Raw genomic sequence first — 24,071 nt, forward strand, 5'->3', positions numbered from 1 at the left:
TATAAGAAATGTGCTTTTAATATACAACATTGAAATTTTGCTAAATGCAGTGGAACAAGAATAACATCATACTGTTACGATGCAAGGAATGAGACTGGTGCAGCAAAAGGTCTTGTTAAAGGGCACAATACACAGGGAAGATCAGACCTCCTCAGGGAATGGAAAACAGGAACTAGTTTCAGCTAACATGCACCTGTACAACAGTCAAATTTTTTCAAACAATTATAAATCATAGATGCTTCTAGGATGTGCCTTTTCTTATTAACACCCATCTGAAAATCCTGTATATTCAGGCTTCCTGAAATATATATGAAGTCCTCTAACATTTCTTCTTCAGGACCTGATGTAGCCAGTTAGATGCTCTAGAAGCCTTTACCCAGTTTGGAGCAAAGGTAGTCATAAACGCTGGAAGGATGACGATTTAGACCTGTAGCTCAGCTGCCTGGTACTTCAGCCTCCTCCTTTTAGTGCCCTTTTCAGAGCTGCTATGTTGGTGTCAAGGTGGTATCCCATCAGGTGGCATTTGCAGAGATGTCTTGTAGAAGATAAGCTTCTTAAAAGTCCTATTTTAAATCATATGCAGTCATATTTTCATGTAGACTAAAAACCATCTCATTTATGAGCTGGCTAGTCACACAGGTGTGTTCAGATGTGGTTTAACATTTGTCCTGTGTCAGTAGGAAGAGATCAGGAAAGCGGGCATATGGTATGGATGAGCAGACTAATACCTGTGGGAAGACAACTTGGAGGCATTGGGAAATCTGGGATGGACATAAACTCCTCATCTCTCAGCCACTGAAGTATCTACAACTTAATGTAACTGGCTTACTTTTAATGCCTAATTGGAAAGGATTTGCAACAAATGATCATAAGTCCAGGGAAACATGTTTTGCTGGCCTGAGAGCCAGTTGAACTTTTGAGTAACTGACACGGTATAAGCACTCTCCAAAGGACATCCCTCTCACCTAGCTGAAGTAGCTTGTGCTGTACACATACTGGTTCCTGAAAAGTACTTTGTTCATATGCCTTTAGCCACAAAAGGATGAAAATTCCAGCTGGTTAGTGTCCTAGCACTACTTAAACTCTTTGGAAGTATGGGACCCCTGTGTGAAACTTTACTGTACAAAGTGCACTATTTACAGTCTAAAAGTCAATCCAACCTTTTACTGATCGCTTTAATCTGAGTATTCACTTTTGAATGACAGCTGCTAGTCAAGATTTTGATTCTGGAAGGCAGTGTCAGCTTCTGACTTTGTTTTGTTTTTCCTCATACAGTCTCCTAGATAGACCAGCAGTTTTGAAGTGAATTTGACATATTTCCCTTTTCTAATCCCTATATTTACAAGACATTTTTACACAATCTTTCCCTTAAACAGATGATAACAAGCTATGGCCTAACCCAGTTGACTGGCACCCAAAATGAATCCTTGTTTAGTTTCTCTAACACAGTTTTCAGCTGATTACATGCACTCTGGAGATCTTCTTTCACCAGTACAGTGTCAATTAAATGGCCATACTGCTCTTCAATGAATGCTGCTGAATTAATAATTTCCTGCTGTTCTTCATCCTGCTGATCAACACAAGAAGATGGTATGAAATCTACAGCATGTCCTTTTAATTCTAGCATTTTAAAGTATATTACCACAAGTCATTACTTGGTAAGGAAATTAAACAAGAGTGGCTAACATTAGGCAAAGGTATGTAAGATATTACAACTGAGATCAAGGAGCAGTATGCTACTGCTGGGATTTGGTAGGCTATTTCAAAAATGCAAGAACTGGTAGGGAATGGGAAAAAACATGTTACAGGAGGGACATAAGATGGTGACACTGCATTTTATGAAGTTAGTCTCTGCCTAACCTTACACCTGGAAATCATACTCCTCAAAAGTTGAAAAGGAATGCTCGACCCACCATCCCCAAGTTCAGTAATTTTAAGGGCTTACATGAAAACTTACCAAGTGAACTATGTTCTGTTACCTATAAATTCAAGCTCAGGTTACCCAAAGTAATGACATTATGCACTCTCAGTATTTCTGTTCACATTTACACATCGCCAATTTGCAGTTGGTCTAGGTTTGGTCCTTGTAAGACATCCACATGCTACATTTTGTGTGTACCTGATTAGCAGCCTGGGTGGGTGTCACTCTGGAAATATCAGGAATAGGTGGCTACCTTTACCATTTGATAGGGCTGCTCATCAGAACTGTAAAATGATTATTAGTTTATCTGAGTTTGGTAGCAGCTTCCCCTGCTGCAGCCTTGAGTGATGTACACAGATCCACATGGAAGATGTGCACTTTGGTTCATGTTACTTATATAGTCAAGTTTTAAGTTGAGTCAAAAATCTCACTCTCTCTGTCATGGAAGAGGAGCTCTTCCATATCATAGAAGTGCTAGCCCAAATACTTCTTTCATGTCTAAAAAGAAGAGATCAAAGTTAGAATACTTACAAGGGGGGCTGAGATTTCTTCTGACATGGGAGATTTTAGGACATATTTTTTCTTTTCTGGAATGAGAGGCTTCACAAAGATAACATAAGGCTTAAACTCAGGAGTCCTCAAGTGCTTTACCGCCTGTGAACAGATATTTTTTGTTACACCATTTTTTAATTTTTTTTTTTGTTGTTGTTATATGTCAATGATCTACTCAAACTGGATTCAACAGTTTCACTAGTACACAGTGTGGTGTGAAGTCCTGCATACTATACATCTGACCACAGTAATGTTTTGCTCTTCAAAAGAGGGGTTAATGTCAGTGTCCTGGCTAGCTTATAAGAGCACGTGAGCTTCCTGGAGCATGGTCTAACTGCACACCTGCTTTGCTATACATTGTGATATCACCAACAAGGACATGGCAAAAGATACTGAGAAAAGTATACAAAAAAAAAAAAAAAAGATGACTTGACAGGCAAGTTACGGTTTGCTTTGCTTAAGAAGCCAAACACTGGAAATTTTAAACCTGGAATTCATCTGAGGAGGTATTACAAGTCTTTTCCTAGCCCAGTTACAAAATCTGAATCAATATTTCAAAGATTAAATCCCAGTATGGAGGGATTCAGAGCAGGTATACTGGCACCGATTACAACACTAGCAATGCTTCAGAAACAACAGGAAGGAACAAGAATGAAAAACCCATCCACACGCTCTAAGCATTTTCTCTACGACTTGAGCAGGCTAGGACAGTGATGCACATTTCTCCTACAGCAAGGGAAAAATCCCACAGTGAGAACCGATAAAGTGTCATCTGGGCTGTATCAGACATCTAGGAACTAAACACTGCACTGCTTTCTAAAGAGCCCTATTCTGCTTAGCTAGCAATCAGGCCACCTCTTAGAAACACAGATTCTGAGAGCAGTACTGTTTTTTGCAGGGCAAGTAGCCACAAATGGCGAACGCATCAGTTACTTAGGCTGGCAGCCTAGTAAGAAATACTTGCTTTCTTTAAAATAAGCTGCAGAACTTACTTCAGGTACCACATCCACCAAACAAACCTTCTTTTTGGCCATCACGGACCGGATTGCCTCAAGACTTGTACCATACAGATTTTCTTTGTATTCTCCATGTTCCACAAATCTAAAAAGTCAATGCATTTTTAAATACCATCCACAAAGAATATTTAACTTACAATATTTGATAGCTGTTTACTGAAGTCACAGTAGTCAAAGGGGGGGTGTGTGTGTGTTTCTTTTTCCTGATTATTTTTTTTCCTTCTGGTTGCTTAGTAGCAATAGTCTTCACATGTCACTAATAGCTAATCAGCAGTACTGACAAATAGGGGAGGAAGCTGCATTATTAGTTCAGTTGACTGGTGATCAAGCCTAACAGAAGAAAGAGGATGTTTTTCACAGAAAATAGAACAAAGCTGGTAAGGAAACAGACTCCAATTCTTCAATCTCCTGGGAGACCGGCCAAAAATCTGTACTTCAGAAAACACTCGCTCTTACAGAAAGTTCTTTATATCCACAGATTCAGTCTACAGCACACTTTAAAGTGGACTTACGAATGAAACTTGTTACCCATCATACTAAATGGAGAGTAAGTAGGCCCAACTACATTAGCTCTTATTTTCACTACATTAAATTCTGACCAATCATACTACTTATGATATGCAGGCTTAAATGCTAGCTTAAAATCCTCCTACTAGTCCTATGTTGTTTCTAAATTGCTTCTTACTAAATTTCTGAGTTCACGCTAACAGCCTAGACTGAATAAAAAGCTTTTTACCTGGGAAGCTGAACCCTTCTAAAACAGCTGGAATTCACACTTCAACTTCACACCTGATTTCAGTATTCATATGATGTAAGATTTAACTAGCAATATTTTTTGAATACAGTCAATTATGCCTGTATTTTAAAATGAACTCACTTGTTTTGCTGCACATCTGTCTCAAATGATTGCTTAGAGACAAAATTGTATTCTACTCCCTCTTTCTCATGACTTTTCTTTGACCTGGTGGTATCTACAAGAGAATGGAAGCAAGACACAGGAGACACATCAGCCTTTGCGTACAACTGTATTTTCTCTGTTTAGTTCCAGTCACATTTTTGTGACCTCAAACAAGGTAGTTACACACTGGCAAATTCAAATTAACAGAAAATATAAATCAAACATTACAATTCTGTTTTAAACTCAATCTCAAAAATTGTAGGACCAAAAATGAAGTTGTTTTGCTCCCAAGCATGCTATAACTAACACAAAAATTAGGAGACACACTTCTTACATCCAATAGAGACAGTAGAGTATATCCTGTGGAAAACAATATGTCTTAGCTGTTTGGAATACTGGACTCTCATTTTCTTTGAAAGTTAGAAAATAAAAATAGGAAATATATGAAGTGCTATTATGTTACTTCTGAATTTAAAGAATATCCCTGGCTGTTTTCCTATGCTACTGTGAAACTTACATAATTATGTATGTCCCTTACCTCTGATGTCCTAATTTCTTTTAATAATTGTTATTGCTGTAGGAGAAGCTTTGGTAATCATGCTAGAAATTTATGCCTGGCCATAAAAGTGATGTCTGCTATTTTTTGTGTACATGTTTAAATTCAAATAAAAATTACACATATGAGTTCTACTGCTAACTAGTTGAACGTCTGCCTGACATTTCTTAAAAGTCTTAAATAACATATAAACAGTGCCCTAAGTGTTGATTTTTTGGATTGCAAAAGTAGCTTGTTCGGGAATACAAATATTGATGGAATTTTTTGTGTGTCTAAATTTTTTTTTGGAAAATAATCCAGAAAAAAATTTCAGTGTAACTCTAGCCACAGAATCATGCAGCAGAATCACTAATTTCTCTGTCACTGTGACTGCTGGTTTGAACAACCTAAATACAGTAATCAAAAATCTTAAATCTTGTAAAAATTTTGACTTGGTTTATTGCTGACTACTTTTTTTTTTTTTTTTTAAACTTTAGCTGGTATGATATTCTGAAGAAAAGTCATCCTCTTTTAAACACTTATAATGTTTTGGCTGAATCTTAAGATACTAGTTTTTCACACTAGTTCTTTTTGCAATTTACAACCTTATTTTTTGTTCCTGCATTCAGTTTCTCATTTCTTTAATGGACCCAGAAAATGCAATCTGTTCACCTGGGAAAACACAATTGAAAAAAATCAACCAAGTTGACAAAATTCCGAAGTGTGTATGTGCCAAGTTATGTAGTGATCTGTTCAGCTATTAAGGACAAACACAGTATATTACCATGAGAAAAATAATTTGAAGTACTTCTGAAATATGCATATAATCAATAGTCAAACCACAAATTACCATTCATCAAAGCACTGAGCACTATACTACTACTATACCATTTATGGAATAAAGTGGCAACACACAAAAGTCAGTAAGTTTTACTCACGTGGAACTGCAACACCATATTCCTGTGGGTTCTCTGACACAACTTTCTGCTTGAGCTCACTTAATTTGGCCCCCAAACAACCTAATAAAATAGAACGGACTGACAGATTTCTGTGTGGAATGAAATACTGCAAAGAGTATGATATCAATTTCTCACAAATAATGATAACAGGAGTGTGCTTGAAGAAACCTGTACATGAGAGACCTCATCACCTGCCACATTCTGCTTTGAAAAACATCATCAGGAACAAACTGAATCCTGAACAGCTGTTGGAAAAACATTTGTCAGAAAACCTGACATCTTAGCAGTCAGTTTTATGAGATACCCTTGATTTCTCGGGTATCTAGGAAAACTGACTTAACACAAATATGTTAAGCACACTGAATTAAAATAGCATGCAAAATTCTGTTAGATAATTCTAAAATCTACCTTTTCAGCCACTTTTTATCCACAGCATAAAGTATGCACATGTTTGAGTGAAAACCAATGGAAAGTGAATCAGAAAAATGAGAAATAGTCCTGCATCATTATTTTTAGGAGGATTTGGTGCATTTGGTTGGGTTTTGTTTGTTTGTTTTTAAATGTCATTTAGAAGAAAAGAACAACTTCTGACCAAACCCAGAAAAACCTTTAAAAAAACCACCAGAACCACAAAAACCAAAACCAAACACCTAAAGAAAGCCTCTTGGAGTGCAGCCGGTAAGGGAAGAGAGAGATATGTGAAGAATTCTGAATCAATTATGTATCTCACCAATCAAAACCACCAGCCTCTGCTGTTCACCAGGCTGCTGCTGATACTTCGTGACTTCTTCATACGTTAGGAACTCTGCTGCATCTGCCTGCTCAGCTTGCTTTCCTTCATTCAGATTGTTCTCCTTCTCTTTACGACTTAATCTAAAGCTCCTGCGTAAGCCAGCTGTAGAGGAAAACAAAAGATATATTAAACCATGTCTCTACTTACCTAAATTTTCAATCTCCTTCAGCTAGTAGTTACCCTTTGAATACGAGTTACGAATTTTTTTTATAAACAAATCAGTGCTCATATGCTAATCTTATCAATGAAAAATCTGTGTATCAGGTAGAAAACCAAGCACCCAATCTATAATAAAACCCCCCTCATATCACCTTGAGTTGCCAAGTGTTGGCTATGCCTCTGCAGAGAGATAATTCAGTTTATGAATATATGGGAAATTAACATAAATAAGCTAGTTTTTCTTCTTTAATATGGGGGTAGTTTTTTGGAGTGGGGTTTTGTTTTGCTTGTGGGTTTTTAGGGTTTTTTTGGTGGGAGGGTGTTAGGGAAGAGGAAAGGGATTTTCGTTTCTCACCTATGTACTGTCCGTTGAAGTATCCTTCGCAGTCACAGTCTTCTGTAAATTAAAAAGCAGGGTGGGGGGAGGGTAAGGGCACAGGGGAAAGGCAAGTGAGAGGGGAAGAGGGAGGTATCTTAAACAGTGCCTGCGATACAAGTCTGGGTCATTGCTGAGGGAAGGAGAAGTTTTATATCCTCCATTATACACACAGACTTTTCTAACACGAATATTAGTGATACAAAAAAATTATCTGCCTTGGCTAGTGGCTTGTGTTTTAAAAAAAATCTTTGATGTCGATAATGCACAAGAAAATTTTACATCTCAGTAGTTACAGATCCTGGAATTTATGCTCTTCAACATTTATTACATTTCATCAGCGCTGCTGCTAAAAGTATAATATTCAGACTTAAGTAAAAAAGAAGAATCTGCAAACACAGAGATCTTTTTTTAATGTACGACTTTACAAATGGGTATGATTGTGTAAGAATAATTGCCTCTTCTGACATTTCAGGCTCATTTGGGCTTGAAAAAAAAAGGAATCAGAGATGACTGAAATACGAGCTCTAAACAACTTCATTTTGACTAAGTTAAATTATCATTGCTTATTAATTTTTTATTAAAAATTTAAAGTTGATGCTTTTGTCATACACACGTATGCAAAATAATTTACGAATCTACGTTAAAAAGAGCCAGCCTACCCCTCCTCAAGCTACAACCACTCCCAAGGCCCCTAAAAGTATGCAAAATAAACCATGATACTTAGCTGCAAAACACTATGCTGCTATGCTAAGACAAATACCGAGTTCTCATACTTCCTAAAAGAAGACTATGTGGCTTGTTAAAATTTATGCACCTGTGCACTGCAATATCCACAGAACTCTACTCATTTTAAGAAGGAGGTGTATGGTTTTGGGACAAGCCCAATCACAGGCAAAAATATATGCAGCTTAAACTTTAATAAAATGCACCAATCCAGAGAAGGTTTTGGTTTTTAATGAATAGTTGCATGCAGTTATGTAATCAAGCAATGCCAACGTATATTCATAAAACATTATGCCTACATTAACAGAAGATACTAGTAGCAACAGCTAAGATCAGAGCTATTTTCTATTGTCGAAGATAGGCTCTAGTTTCATACTCGTGCTTCGATAGGTTATACCAGTCACAGCCAGCTAATCATCACACATTATGATTAGTACTTTCACCAAAGTTGATGGAATACCAATACTCAGAATGTTATTCTCAAGAAGCATGTGTAATGTGAAAAAAAAAAAAAAAATAAAATCGCAGCATGCAGAATTCAACAGAAAATACCTGATATTTGGAAAGGCGTGTGGTACAGTGACATATAAACTGCATGGGCCCAACACAGTTGCTCGTAATGAAAATAACACAGAAAACAGTCCAAATGAACAGTGAAGAAAAATCAATTTGGTTTGATACAGGTGCTCTAAGATGTTAAACCCCAATATTTGTTAAAAAATACCAGATAAAGACAGCATTTAACTTGCAACTCTTTCAACCTCACTCAGAAACCTACAGAACACGTAAATGAATATCAGAAGACACAAATCTTTTCTCTTGAATCGTGAGTAAATTTGAAAGTTATCATTACCTACGTCATCAATCCAAATTAAATTAGTTTAAATAACAACTCAGAAAGAAACTGCTGTAGGAATAAGCTATATCTACTATTCCCTTTGCTTGGGGGTTTAGAAAGTATTTTAGAAAATGCATTGGTTGTTTATATTCACACAGAAAATGAGTTAGCAGGGTACCTACCTTTATCAGAAGACTGATCATCTGTAGTTAGCATGAAAGGCAGAGTTGGTATGATATTAAAAGACTGGCAAATGATTGAGTAAAATTAGAGGGAATGGAATGGAAGGTTCTTCTGGGCTGATTTGCTTAACAGGCTTTTCTATCTTAAAAAAAAAAAATGCAGTAATGTACCCTTATCAACTGATTAAAGATTTTTTTTGTTAAAATTCAGTATTATAACTAGTTATCACCTTAATTGTCTTATGAACGCCTGAGAAAAAGCCTAAGTAGCAACACTCATTACATGCCTCCTAACATTGAATGTAATGGAAACTAATTTGGAAAAGCTTTGTTTAAATCAATAATGCTATTTTACGATTTGGTTGAGCATCCTCCCTCCTCTTTGCAGCAGAAGAATACCTGTATCTCTTCATTACATGTGCCATGCACCACGGGTCAGAAGTTCACTTATATCGCTGAAGATGGGCAATTTCCAGATTCCTAGCCTACATGAGGGTGGCACAATGTCTGGCATCAGTGTCACATGGCTGCCCCACCCATCAGTAACAGCTGTAGTGAAGTACCCAAGAGCAACAGGAACATTATATTCTGGGATAATACAGAATGTCTTCTGCCCTTCATCACTGACTAGCAATTTCATCACAAGTAGCAGTTTTTGTGTGAATAATTCACTGACAGAGGCTTCAGAGCTGTAAATAAGAATCACCTCAAAGTCTACTTAAGACCAGCTCTGTAATGCTAAGCCTGAAATGCAGATGGTAGTGCCAGCTCCAGTGATTTTTATCCTCCTTAAAGCTACAGTTTAATTTCATATGAGCCTAGTCATTTCATGCACTTATGTAAGAATTTCAAGAAGTGTGGAGTGGGTTACTTTTACAGCTTTCAAGTTTCAAACCATAGAAAAAATGTGAACACTAGCATATTTTAAAGCATCTAAACAACGTGTAAGGCCTTATGTTCTTGAAAGCAGGAAGAGAGGGACAGCCAGTTTTTTTGAAAACAATAAGCACTAGCAACACTGGATAAAACTCAAACCCAAATCCTCTCATGTGGCAGCTTGTATCCATGCAAATCAATCAATGACAGATTACACAAAACATGTTCAAACACACCATTATTGACGTAACAGAAAAATACCGAGAGGTTGGTATCAACTAAGACATCACTGAAGGAACAGAACAAACTTACATAATGGTTTCTTCGTAGTTCTGGGATTCTGAAGAGTGCCTATTGTTCTTCTGTAAGTCAACCGTCTAATAGAAAATAATTATATGTTAGCCATGTCAGCTCAGAATTATAAAGAATGTGTAGCATGTTATAACATTGAAAATAAAAAACGAAATAGTGCTTTTCCTTGAAAAACATAAATGTCTCTGATTCAACATTTTAAAAGAGTTTTTCTTTAAAGCTGTGAGGGTCCCAGATTGCTACTGATAAGTGACTGAGAGAGAAGATGGTAAAACATTTTAGGTTTTCATACATCAGAGCACAAAAATCAACAGCACATTACATTTTTCAACGTATTTTTTAATGTAATTTCCTTTTCTCCACCCAATCTTTTTTGCAAGATTAAGAGAACTATTGTATTCTATTCTATTTCTGCTAAGAATCCAACTTCTATTTGCCATTTTTACAAAGAATGGGTAAAATTCCTGTCTGCCACAATCCTAAAACTACTAACCTCAAAGAGAACTCAGAAGTAGATAACCTTTGTCCAAAACAATCACTGCAGCTATGCACACTTAGAAATTATCCATTGCCTTCCAGATCAGTTTGGAGTTTTCTGTAATTTACTAGTAAACCCAGCTTGTGTAGAAATATAAGAACAGGGTATCAAGTAAAAATTTCTGAAGTGTTAAAATCATGAACCAGAGCTCAACTCCTAATCTCCCAGTCTTTGCTCAAAAGAGACAACCCCACCCCACCCCAAAAACCCAACGCCAAAAAACCCCGAACAACCTAGCACAAAAAAAACAAACCCCAAGAAACCTCTCACTGCTAGCAACAGAAACCACATTTTCTTCCCAAGTGTTTTTTGCAACAGACCAACATTCATAACAGACTAAAGAAGATGCTGAGGCATTTACAGTCACTCAGGGAAACGGACACTGAAGCCATTTCTATATTCTTACATATACTGAAATGTAGTTTACAACAACTGAAAAAAAAAAGGACTATGGTGCAGCAGCATCTGTTGACATATATGCATCCATAGGAAGAGGGATACAGCTGTTCAGGCAGAATTTAACTAGTATTTCAAAGGAGCATTCATACAGTGGTGTAAAGTCCTCTATCAGAAACCTTACGCAAATCTTGGAGGCCAGCAATAGCATCAGAACTGTTTAATTTTTGGACACCCCACCTTTGTAACACCTACAATCCAAAGAAGACACATCCAGTAATTTGGAGTAAGAATCACACAATGAGACCACTGGCCTAAATCAGATTCCTTCTTAAATATACAGACTTCTGTACTGTAAATACAAGACTTGAGGGATATTTTTGCTTTAGAAGATACACCTGTCTTTCTGTGAAAACAAAGAAACTTCAAGCTCTAGAAGGAATCCAGGTCCAAGCTAAAAACTTTTAGGACCCAGAAAAAGGATCATACACTTTTTTTACTACTACTACATGCATAAATTCAAAATTGTTACAATAAACCAGCATTTTCTCTTATACTATGGAAGTACAAGTCTGTGAAATACAGAGTCTCCATAAGCCAATAGGGTCAAGAGACTGATATTCCACATTTCATTTCATACAGGCTTGTGTAGCAAGTGCTTCTGTCCTTATGCTACAAAGCATAAGTCAATGACAAATTAGCCAAGAAAAGCTAGGAAGTTTATTATATAATTGGAGAAGATGCAGCTTTTTAGCACTTTTCTCTAAGCATCTGGTGTGCACCCTGACATGATCCTGCCCTTCGTTTCCTGTGAAAAAAAGCAGCATAAAATCAGTGTGACACTGTTTATGTGGAATAAAAATAAATCTGTAATCTTCATTGACAAACCTTTCTTGGAACTGTTTTGAGGGGATCAAGCCTGCCCTGAGGTTGGTATCTCCAACACGCTTTGCTTGCCACCATGTGGGATCATCTTGGCTTACAACTTCTAGGACGTGTCGTCTCTTAAATGGCAGTCCAGCCTCCTGGCAAGGAATGGCTCTGTCTTCTTTGGGATTATAGCAGAAAAGCGCCCTCATAAACACCTTTAAAAGAAAGTAACATAGCCTTTCTTCTTTTCCTATTTGGAATTTCAAACTACTCTTAAAAGGTTTCCCCAGTGCTTACACTGCTAACTATACTCTTTATCTCTCCTTTATGCTTTACAGTACTCCAAAATACTGAAACCTAGCAAGCTTCACCTGTATTTTGACTTGCTCACGCAGAAAAATAAACTAACTTTCAAGCACATATCCAGTCATTATGTAGTGGCATTGTGGAACATGGGACTCAAAGTTCCAAGAAACACAGTTCAGAGTCTATGCAAGTACAAAATGCAACAAAGGAAAAAAGATTAAGGGGAGGAAGAAAACAATAAAAAGGGATTTATAGCAGAGTTGCCCAATTATAAAGACTGTCCTTAAAAATAATCCTTTAATGCATCAAAATCTACTATTCAACTTTGGATTTCTATCTTACCACTATTTAACACATCACAGAACTCCTTTTAAAAGTGATTTGCAGGGCTTCAGGGAGAAATTTGGCAACTGAGAGCAGGGAAGCAGAAATAGAGGTTAACAGAGGAATCCTGTAAAGGGACCAGTTGAACAGTAAGCCACTGCTGATCAAGGAGGGCAAATGACGCAGAGAGGCCTGCTGATGTTTGCAGTGGGCTAATTGGGTCAAATGATGAATGCAGCTCCGTTTACAAATAGGTCTGTTTTGACTCAAGTGAATGGCAAAATGCCCAGAGATAATGGACAGATAGAAGCTGTCATGGTAAGAGAAGACTGGCAGGAACACCAATTTTAATTATGTGAACAAAAAGAAGAGGCTAGATTTCAGAAATGCTATGAAAGAACATGTGCCAAGATGATGAAGAAGAGAGAAGTCATCTAAATAGTTCTACTGAATAAAAAGGGCACTGTATTTTACAAGAAGCTGCTCTACTATCTTTATAGTTCAATTGTGGGTCTGTGAGACTTCTCACTGCAACAGCAGGAATCTTGCATTTACAGAGATGTCAGAATTGTGTGTATGTGAAGACGTGTGCTTCAGTATTTCACCAAGTTGCATACCTTGCTGTCTTTTAGACGATCTTCTTCTTTGATGGCTGGAATTATTTTTAATGTTATGGATCCCTGAGACTGAGCCTGAGAAAGAGAGAAATGTTTTTTACTTTGAAAGTAGGCCAAGGATATAATGCAGACTATTCAAGTTCCAGTTTAGGAGTTAGCGTCTGTCTCCTCAGAACTTTAACAGGCCAAGCTAATCCACTATTTAACTTCATTACAGAGACTATCATGGTGTTCCATAAATCCTCCACAACAGTGTCTTCCCCATGGAGACATCTACAGTAACTACTTGGCGAGAACATATTAAGACCTGCTTTAAAATTGCTTCAGTTGCTTTTAGCAGCTGCATTAATTTCTGGATTACAGTTCACAGGGCATTAAATACTTCAGTGGCTTTTAGTACGACACTAACTTAAGTTTTTGCAGACTAACCACTTCAAAGCGCTCCTTTGAAAAATACTGCTATATTTTCCCACAGAGTGGCTAACTGGTTAGGATGAAATGTAAACATCTACAAAGTAAACATCTACTTTCACTCTAAAGATCTTTGCTAGTAAATGTCAATTATTAGTTATAGTAAATTAAAAAGCACTTCTAGGTGCTTTGAAAATCTGGAATAGGTTCCTCAGATCTATTTTAGATGCCTTAATTTGGATAAGATGAACCATGTCCTAGAGAAGTCTGCTATTCTGCACGGATTAAAAAGGAAACCCAGACAACAATCTGCTTGGGCAACATTTGTAGCTCTTCCTCAAAAAAAAACCCCAAACTGTGAAAAAGAAACTATTACATTGAAGGCACTTAAAACAGGGCAGATGAATAGCATCCCAGGGTCCCCACAAATAAAACTTTACACAGTATTTCAAAACACGATTTTGATCCTCCCCCCGCCCAAGTTAAAAGCAGTCATTCTCCTTATTCAGGATTATATTGATCTAAATTTAAATTGTGTGATGGAACCAATGCCAGATACTTTAGTCTCCTAGCGTTGCCATTCTTCTCACCGTGTCCCTAACTCCACTCCACACCAGGACAAGGGGGAACCACAAGAGGGGAGTCACAGACAATTAAGTGTAAGAGCTATGACACTTTCTACCAAGATTTGTGGGCATTAATGTTAGAGAAGCTCAAAGAATTTGCTAGTGTCGCAAGGGATCTGCTGGTAAAGAACAGACCGACAGCTCTATTGGACACACAGCCGAGACTTTCTTCAGATTCCTAACGTATCATATTGTGAATATGGTATCTTCTAGGAATGCACTTTTAATCTGCAATTTGCTCGTCATAAACAAAGCATGAAAGGGAAGTTCCTGACAGAGCAACATGTAACTTTATATTTGTATCTTACTTGGTACCAATTCAGTTCACAGAAGTTTCTGAAGTCAAAAGGAGAAGACTAATCCACTGGGAGAAGAAAAACTAAATGCAAAGACAAGCAGGGATTGCATCTTTTAGCTCTATACATATTTTAAACTCACGGTTAAATTTCATCATCTATTGTAATTACTAGATCACCCAACAGAAAAGATACTGAAATGAAAATCAGTGCAGACCAAAATCTGACTTATTTCTTCCGGTCGTTTGTGAAGCACAGTAATACCATTGACTTCTCTTAGTTCATCTCCAACATGGACAAGACCTGAAAAGATGGTAAGTAAATTAACATTAGTCTACAGACTGGAAAGCACCACTCCTCTGATGTCCGACCTAAGTCAACAGCACGTACCTCCTCTCCTCCCTCCCCCAGCTTAATGGATTTCCTACTAGAGCCAAGTGCCTCCATTGGCAATGTGTGCTGAAGTCTCCCACCTTTACTCTGAGTGGCATTTTTTTCCCACGCAGCACAGTCTCATAGGAGACCAACATGGAGATGGAGAACATGTGGCAAGATACTCTGGAAAATCACTGCCTCTATATTTGGATCACCACTAAGAATGTAAAACTGGAATAGTTTCACGAGGATGACCAAATCTTGTAGAGTCAGGAGACACGCTGCTGACTATAAAGGCAGAAATAACATGGCTGTCAACTGACAGAACAACACTCCAGTGTCCCAGAAAGAATGTTGGACTAATTTTTTTTTTTAACAAGCCATGAAGAGACCCTTACAAGTTTTAGGCTTGTTTATCCAGTTCAGTAACAAATGTTGTACTTGTGTTATATAACTCATGTTAACTGACATAAAAGAATTTCTGAGTAAAGCAAACAGAAAACAACACATGATATACTGAATAAACCAAGATACTAGATTAAATGTGAAAAACATTCTTTTCTTTCTTCTAAAGCTTAGTTACTTCTTTCATCTCTGATGGCATTTTTTCCTAGGAGCTATTTTAGAGAAAAACATATCTAATTAAATTAACAGATTACTGATGAAATGCAGAAATGCCAAGTGCATGCTCTAGTCATTTCACATTACATTTATCAGATTACACTAATTTGAAGAATGATAACAATCAAGAAGAAAGCTGTAATTAGCTAATATTCTTTCATCACAGTAATTCATTAATTTTGGGATTGCATTACTTGTATATTAAAAAAGTGCATGAGGCTTGGATTCTATCCATCTCATATAAGGCCAGTTCAGCTTGTTTAATAAAATCTGGATGATCACCACCTAGAAAAATGGAAGGTCAACTACTACGCGAATTAATCCTGTAGATCATGAAAGCATACTGAATGACAACCTACACACAGAAGCCTATCCTTCCTCTAGGCAACAGAAATTCAGTTGTCAAGTGAGCTTACCATGTAGGCTCCCTTTATAATCAGTAAGGAAGAAAGGCGATTCCAGCAGTGACCTGCCCCATTCTAAAGCTTGCTGGCATGATTTGTTTCTCCAGCAATGTCCATCTCACTCCACTGACTACACAGGGTGCCCACATACAAGTTCAGACTTAACATCTAACAGTTGCCTATTAAGATGGATAGGCTGTTATATATTTATAGACTATTTAAAAAAAAAAAAAGATTAAACACCCATGTCCAAAGAACTGATTTTGGAACGAATAACCATCAGATTTAGTTAGAGATTATTGCCCTAGGTATGTGTATACAGTACATGCGTGCATAATTTTGGAAATTTTAAAACAGTTTACAAATGCAATTTTAAATCCCCTTTTCTTCAGAAAGTTACCACTGCGATCAGCTGCACCACCTCTCATGATCCTTGCTACAATCACAGCTCCTGTATGCTCATCTCTTCTGATGGTAGCTCCCTGAAATAAAACATAAGGCCCCGCCCCCGCCCCCCCCCCCCCCCAAAACCATCGTAAGAAATTTTCTTAGAATACAGTGAGTGGTGAAATAACATGTAAGCTAATATATCTTTTAAACTTGAATTAATTTGTTCTATAAATGTCTTCCTCCTTGACAGTTTTCACCATTATTCAACTTTTGCCTGTGCCCACGTCATGCGATTGTGGGAAGGTGCGTGCACCTTCCTTTCTGCTACCTTTGCTGAGCACTTATACTACCTACATTATTGTGGTGACCAAAGTCAGTCAAATGTGCAAAACAGAATTTCTTACAACAAACTTTCTCTGTGTGTCTTCTGAATCTTTATACAATACAGCCAGCACTTTAGCATATACAAGCAAGGAAAGCCAAGTGTTTTTTTTTTTTTTCCTTCTCCTACCTCTGCTGGCAATATAAAGTTTTAATCAGAAATTAAGTCACTGCTCTCTTCTACTACCCATTGTCATGTAGAAAAAGCACTTTAGGCAGATTTCTTCCCCAACGCAATTGCTTTTTCTTAGGAAATCAATTCTTCCATTTCCATTTGTATAAGATTACTACCTTGTCAATAGAATGTCTACATACAGCTATCAAACATAGTCTTACATCACTGATGTTCATGCAAATGAAGGTATTAATTCATTGAACATTAGCTACAATATGAAAAGAATTAGTATGTCTAATAAGCATAATTGCTCCAACATATACAGTCTCCTCAGAGATAGCATTCCCTGTGTTAACTGGCATTATAAACCCATGCCTATAAAACGTCTCACGCAAAATTGTGAAGGTGTATTTACCAGGTTTTTTTAATGTTATTTTACTAGCTTCAGAACACTCCTAGTTCTCGCAGACCATTTGATGACATCTTCAAGTATCTCCCATACTCACAATAACTCTTTTTCACTAGTTTTATGACTAGAGATGAATTATCTTATATGTACCAAGGGTTCTTTATTTTTCACTAGCCGAACAATTTTCACTGATTCCTCATCAAAATCATCATCAAAGTTACTGGGTAGAGGTGGAAGGACTGGGTCAAAGTTCTTCTGTGCTACAGTATCATGTACTACAAGCATTGCCTGCATAAAGGAAATAAGAAACAGCAATGTAATGGGGCAGTATTACAGTTTCCAGTTCTCAGGTTTTCAACATTACAGCAAACTTAAATCTCCCTTCCCTCACCATAAATCCAGAAAAAAAACATGTAGCAATTACCTTACCCATCATGTAAACTATATATTGGATATGTCGATATTTAAAGTAAATCCAAACAATAACAAAGCTCAGCCTAAATAAACTTACAGAATGGAGGTCGACTGTGGAAAGCAAAAGTTGAGAAATGGTATCCTTTTCTGCTCCCTCAGAAAACATTAAGGGGGGGAGGGAAGACAACATGGTGCATTATGCATGAAACGCCTATGCTGCATCTTCTCAATCTCCTTCACATCCTAAAGCCTGTGCAGGAAATCACAGTGCAATAGAACTACACTTTGTAGAAGGTTTTTCCCTTTCTCTTAGGGACTCTCCAATGTAACTTTCCCATTACACTAGAATTTTGCAAAGAAATTTTGTTAAGGTCTCTGGTATGTTTACCCTGAGATGTGGTGTTGACAACAGCTGAAGTAGCTCTTTTTCTTCATTATTCACTGGTGCAGTCTGCAATTCTTCTATTACCTTTAAAATAAAAATGAACCACCTCAAAATAAAAGGACTCCACCAAACAAGATCGTATATTTGCAAGTGAGTGTTTGCTAACTTCTATCATCCTTCAAAGTACTGTGCACAGATGAAAAACAATCCCAATCAATAGCGCATGAATCCCAAAAGAAATGAAATCTTCATCTGTTTTATTTTTATTAGATAATGCAGAAAGACATCATCAGTAATCAGGATCCTAGCCCCTAAACGTACATTTTAAGAATGACTCCGCCAATATAACTTCAGGAAAGTGTTCTGAAATTTTAAATTCTATATGGAATCTGCAAGTGATACGTGAAACAACACTCTTGTGCTTGTACTATGATAAAGGAGGTTAATCCTCTCTGTAAGCAGGTAGCATTACCCATGTGGAACATGCAACAGAAATTCCCTTGTTCCCCTGCAATGCCTAGATACCAAAATATGCCCTGGAGTCTCAGGCCTTCCAAACAAAAGATTAGAAAAATAATGGAAGCATTCTTGGACTAGGCTGGTTTCATGGGAGAAGAGAGAAGGCGGGGGTGGGGAAGAAGAAGAGAGAAGGAGTTGAGGCAAGAGATATTTCCTTTCTCTGTCAAGGGTTCTAGATAGGGAAGTCATATAGTTCTATATAAAACTTCTCTACTTGCTTCTTTGGCTTGTTTAGAAGATGGTAATTTTGTACGACTTGACAGGCAGCAGTGCCAAAACTTTTAAGGAGGCAGTAGGCTATTTGTGGGAAAGGGGAGAGGGGGTATGCTGCAGGTTAAGATGGGGCAGTGGAGTCCCCTGGCTTTGCAAAGGAAGGAATTCTAGCTCTGAAACCTTTCACAGCCCTTTGCTACACTTTGGAAGGAAACCGGCATAAGCCACTTAAAAAGAGTTGTCAAGGGCAGTATAAATTTCACTTTTTCAGGCATGTGGCATGTTACAAACAAATCTAAGATACAGCTTTGCTCTGTGAACAGACTGGGGGATGAATTGATTGAGAGCAGCCCTGCAGAGAAGGACTTGGAGATACTGGCAGATGAAAACCCAGATACACAACAGCAATGTGTGCTTGCAGCCCAGAAAGCCAATCGTATCCCAGGCTGCATAAAGAGAAGCATTGTCAGCAGGTCGAGGGAGGCAATTCTCCTCCTCTACTCCATTCTTGTGAGCATCCGCAACCTGGAATACTGCATACAGTTGCAGGGTCCCCAGTACAAGACAGATACGGACCTGTTCAAGCGTGTCTAGAGGAGGACCATGAAAATGGTCCGAGTGCTGGAACACCTCTTCTAAGAAGAAAGGCTGAGAGAGTTTGGGTTTTTCAGCCTGGAGAAGAGAAGGCTCCGGGAAAACCTTATTGCTGCCTTTCAATACACAAAGGGTGCTTAAAAGAAAGATGGAGAAAAACTTTTTACCAAGGCCTGCAGTGACAGGACAAGGGGCAGCAGTTATAAACTGAAAGAAGGCAGATTTGGATTGGATATACAGAAGAATTTTTTTTTACTGAGGTACTTGGCGAATTGTTGGAACAGGTTGCCCAGAGAAGTTGTGGATACCTTACTACTGGAAATGTTCAAAGTCAGGTTGGACAGGGCTTTGAGCAACCTGATCTAGTGAAAGGTGGCCTTGCCCATGGCAGGGCAGTTAGAGTAGATGATCTTTCGAGGTCCCTTCCAACCCGAACAATTCTATGCGAACAGCAATGCTGCTTGGGCTGTAATGGATTTAAGTCCTTAAGACTGAATGCTTAGCTGGGATAGTCTATTGTCAAAAAAAGTATGAATGCTTTTTGCAGCCTCTCCCTTACGAAGACCATTAATAATACCCTTCTGTTCTACCTGTCCTTCTGTTCTACGTGTTGGTCTTCACTGGACATTTAATGATATATTTCTGAGCTCTCATTTCCTTGACCAATCATAAGTGAAACTAGTCAACAGAATCCAAAGACAGCTGGAGAAGATGAGAAATACGCACACATACAGCACAACTGCAAAGCTTTGATCTGTTAGAAAAGCAGACTTAAATAATTGGAAAATAAGGAGACAAGAATTTTTACTCACATCTTCAACCAATCCTGCTGCACTATGTAAAACAGGAGTTGGACTCTGTCTTTCATAATGACGGAGTTTTTCATGAATCTGAAAAAGATTATTCAGGTATATTACTTACAGAGAGATACAAAACTTCCTAAATACACCTACACTGGAATATTTTTATATTTAAGGAAAATAATTTTTCTGAGGTAAGCGTCAGAAAAATATCCTCTCTTAGGGTTATTTTTGTTTTGTTTAGGAGTCTTTTAGTTTTCTTTTTGCTCATGTTAGTTTCACAGACAGAAAATCTCCAAGACTCCAGCAGCATAAGGGGAAAAATGAAGCTATTTCACACTGCTTTTTAGCTACAGGGCACTGTATCCGCATTTTGACAATCAATGGAGAAATAGCTTCTCTGAACACCATATGTTAATTGTCAACGAATGTTCTTAATGTCTGTGCTTAAATAAATACATGCTGTGGTCAGTATAGAACTACATATTAAAAAAAAATCTCTGGCAAAGTGAACAGTTGAAAAATCAAGGGAACAGAGAATCAGTAACCTGTAAGGAAAATGTATGTTCATAAATGCACTTTTACCTTCATCAGATAGCTGAGACTCTTTTCACTGAAGACATCCCTAAGGAATCCCATTTCTTCTTTATGATTTGAATCAGGTCTTAGCTGAGATGTCAAAAGGGCCAAGGTTTCATGCAATCCTAAATTTAAGACAGAACAAAAGCTTTTTAGATAGCACGTCTCAGGGCACCTTCTACTGCAGACTTAACATCAGCTACATTTACTTGGGTACCATCTTGGTGATCATTAAGTTTGCAGAGAGACCTATGCTTATCTTCCACTCATTTTGTAACGCTTCCTTCTTAAGCGGCAAACACAGTTTAAGATGTAACATATATCATATTAAGCTACCAAAACAATGTGTATTTTTAAAGACATTACTTCTGAAGTTTCCTCGTTCATGTTAATTATCCTTTGTTTCTAGAACAGCTAGCCCTCCAACAAACTCTGAGTTATTGGAGTGCCACAGATGACTTGCAAAATGACTGAACTACCTCCTTTGTTGCACAGTTACCAGCTCTACTTCCCAAACAACTTTGCTTACAAGTATTACCCTGCCCTTGCTACCTCTGAGGCATCTGTCAGAAGTCAGGTCTAACCAGAGGAGGGAAGGACTGGCGTACATTTTTCACTGCAGTGGAAGCAAAGCTTGTGGCTAGTTTTCCAAAAAGTGCTTAAATCAATATCCCAATTTTGCAGGGCACAGGGCCAGACAAATGTTAGGTTTTCCCTGGTGCACCATGACTGGGAAAACAACAGAAAAAAAAGGGGGGGGGAAGGGCGCACTAAAATCTGGTCCTTTGGCTATTCTCTCTGTGAACTTTAGAGTGCATTTGGTTCCAGGAGACTCAAACTCACTTCTGCTTTAAAACTCAGTATCATTAGTGTTCATGACTTCACCCTGGGTAGCATACTGGAGAAGCTGGTTAGCAAGCCTTGAATGGAACCCCTGCTTTTTAAAGCAAAAGGAAGAATATTAACAAAGCTTATCAACACCTATTCAGAAAGTATTAAGAAGTGGCACAGCAAGCAGCAGAGGTACAAGGGCTGATCTTTAAGGAGCAGCACAGAAGCCAGTGTCACACTGAGAGGTTCAAGTCTGTCCATAGGAGCCTGTCTACCCCTATTCAGAGGCTCCAGGGTTCTTATGAAACTAGGCGTTTCCTGAAATCTGACTAACTTAATTCATTTTGACTTTGTATACGCCACCTTCCTTGTATGCTTTTAGGTAACTGCTAAAAAAATCTAGTTGAACTACCTTAATTCCATTTTATTTAACTCCAGTTTGAATCAGTTTCCTGTGCGGAACACATACACTAAGATTTCAGTCACTGATCTGTTGAAAGCATGCAGATTAGTTACCTGAGTCTTCCGAAAGCACTGGCATGGCTTTGTTCTTAATCTTAGAGACAAATGTTCAACTTAAATCAACACGACTGTTTCTTCTTTCTGGACTGCGATTCAGAGGCAGTCCTGAAATGAGCAAAGATAATACCTAAGCTCAAGCATGTGAGAAAAATGTCAATCACGTAAAAATAGTAAGTTCCTAGTATGTTTTTCTCTCAAATGTTCAGTTTAAACTGAATCAGGCAGAGTCCTGCAGTTATTCTGCTACGCAAGTAACAACATGAAAAATATTATGTTATATAATAACCATATGGTATCTTGGATAAAGCTGATGCTGAAGTGAGCAGATGCTTCCCTATTCTATTCTCAAGATAGTTTTAGAAGGCCTAAGTAACTGTCTGAAAAGGCAGAAAAAAGGATGCTGGAGAATGGATGTCTAAAAGCACCGATGAACACCATATGCACAGAAATAGAGCATGCAAGAAGACACCGTCACAACAAGATGTTCCTGGGCTTCCTAAAAGCACACCTCAAAGGAATTTACATCCCCCAGAGCATTCTGATGCAGGCGTGCTACAATTACGTTCAACTTAGTAAAGCTAGCAGAAGTGTCATTCCACAAACCTTTGTCATGGGTACTAAGGATGCTACAACAAATAAGGCTACTTCCATTGCTCAGAAATTCCATTAGATGTTTCTATTGCTGATTTTTCTTGTCATCGTGAGCAAATGACTCCAGAGCAAATTCATTTCAAACTGAAAAACAGAATCTATGCTTATAATCGCCAGTCCAAGAGGAAACACTTTGTGCGTTCCAGGGCATTTAAAATCCCGGTCATGCTCATAAAACGCTTGCAGAAAAATAAACAGCCATAATAGCACACAAAAAGGATTAGAAAGAAATGTGGCACACTACAACTCTTTTCTAAATGCAATAAAGGATGCTCCTTGCGTTTCTCTTTATAGATAAATCTCTGACATTTTTATCACGACACAAATGTGATGGTTTTGTGATTCGATTTAATTTTGATTAGCTGCCTGAAAATACCATAGTAGTGCAATTGGCAAATTAGCATATACCAGTTCAGCTTTTTCTAGCTTCCCAAGTTTCTCTGCAACATACTGAAATATTAAGCTCAAAAGTCACCTGTCTTTTGCACCCTGTATTTTCTACTCCAATGCTTAATCAGTTCACCTGGGCATCAAAACATAATTGAGTTCTTTAAGCAAGTGAACTGAAAGTGTTGAAATTTCACTCTAATCCACGGATCGTACTCCTGTGATTACATCTACTACACATTTATTTAATGAACTTTCAGAAGCATTTTTATTACCTATTGCTTTGAAGAAATAAACATTTCACACACCCACCCACATACTTCATGCCAAAAGAAACATATAGGCAATTCATTCAACAGCTCTGGTTCCTTGACTATTGCATTTCATTTGACATGTATTTAAAAGACTTCTCTAATTATCAAGAAAGGGAACTTTAATTGTGTGCTCTTTATAACAATGTGTGCTTCCCACAGAAAAACTTATTTAGCACCAAACCCCAGGAAAACCCGAGTTATTTTCCAGACTCTTAGTGAAAAGGCATCCCACAGGGGAATCTGGAAAATACATGTTTTAACATCTCAAAAACCCAACAGTAAACTCAGGAGCACCAGAATTAGATGAGTTAGGCACAGAAATCAAAATGGAGGCTTCCCCTAGAGGCATTTCCCACGCTCTGTAAAAATCCTGTTAGCCAGGACTGATTAGAATGAACACTCAAAAGAATTAAAAGCATTCATACCCAATAATGTCACCAGGACTCTCCATGTCAATACTCAGGGCTGGCTTCAAGGTATTAAATTCAGCCCCAGCATATGATATTTTGCAAGAGGGGCTCAAAATGTCCCTTCATCACTGTAGTATCAATAGACCCAAATACACTTTTCCTCTTTAAAAATATCTACCCTAAACCATAATTGACTTTTCACACCTATCCTTGCCCAGCTGTTTGCAAGA

The 24,071-nt window shown here is 37.8% G+C and overlaps 1 protein-coding gene across 14 annotated transcripts in view; it reads right to left on the reverse strand.

Annotated features, from left to right (window-relative positions):
- The window catches only part of MPP3 (MAGUK p55 scaffold protein 3), a 25,377-nt gene continuing 1,306 nt past the window's right edge, over positions 1 to 24,071 (reverse strand). For 2 of the 14 annotated variants that reach the window (XM_074892403.1, XM_074892392.1), the window contains exons 2-19: positions 20,733 to 20,851; positions 20,160 to 20,237; positions 18,025 to 18,105; positions 17,373 to 17,510; positions 16,328 to 16,409; positions 14,745 to 14,830; positions 13,195 to 13,269; positions 11,966 to 12,162; positions 10,144 to 10,208; positions 8,956 to 8,976; positions 8,488 to 8,526; positions 7,189 to 7,230; positions 6,612 to 6,776; positions 5,861 to 5,941; positions 4,367 to 4,460; positions 3,466 to 3,574; positions 2,453 to 2,575; positions 1 to 1,570 (exon numbers count right to left, since the gene is read on the reverse strand). In XM_074892403.1, the coding sequence (XP_074748504.1) occupies positions 1,388 to 1,570; positions 2,453 to 2,575; positions 3,466 to 3,574; positions 4,367 to 4,460; positions 5,861 to 5,941; positions 6,612 to 6,776; positions 7,189 to 7,230; positions 8,488 to 8,526; positions 8,956 to 8,976; positions 10,144 to 10,208; positions 11,966 to 12,162; positions 13,195 to 13,269; positions 14,745 to 14,830; positions 16,328 to 16,409; positions 17,373 to 17,510; positions 18,025 to 18,105; positions 20,160 to 20,237; positions 20,733 to 20,786 (1,713 nt within the window). In that variant the 5' untranslated portion in view covers positions 20,787 to 20,851 and the 3' untranslated portion in view covers positions 1 to 1,387. Of the gene's footprint in view, positions 1,571 to 2,452; positions 2,576 to 3,465; positions 3,575 to 3,626; positions 3,820 to 4,366; positions 4,461 to 5,860; positions 5,942 to 6,611; positions 6,777 to 7,188; positions 7,231 to 8,487; positions 8,527 to 8,955; positions 8,977 to 10,143; positions 10,209 to 11,965; positions 12,163 to 13,194; positions 13,270 to 14,744; positions 14,831 to 16,327; positions 16,410 to 17,372; positions 17,511 to 18,024; positions 18,106 to 20,159; positions 20,238 to 20,732; positions 20,852 to 22,073; positions 22,185 to 22,682; positions 22,726 to 24,071 lie in introns of those variants that run through there. The other 12 variants (XM_074892400.1, XM_074892399.1, XM_074892402.1 and 9 more) reach the window with 12 other exon arrangements.

This window comes from Strix uralensis, chromosome 22, assembly GCF_047716275.1.
Source record: "Strix uralensis isolate ZFMK-TIS-50842 chromosome 22, bStrUra1, whole genome shotgun sequence".
NCBI lineage: Eukaryota > Metazoa > Chordata > Aves > Strigiformes > Strigidae > Strix > Strix uralensis.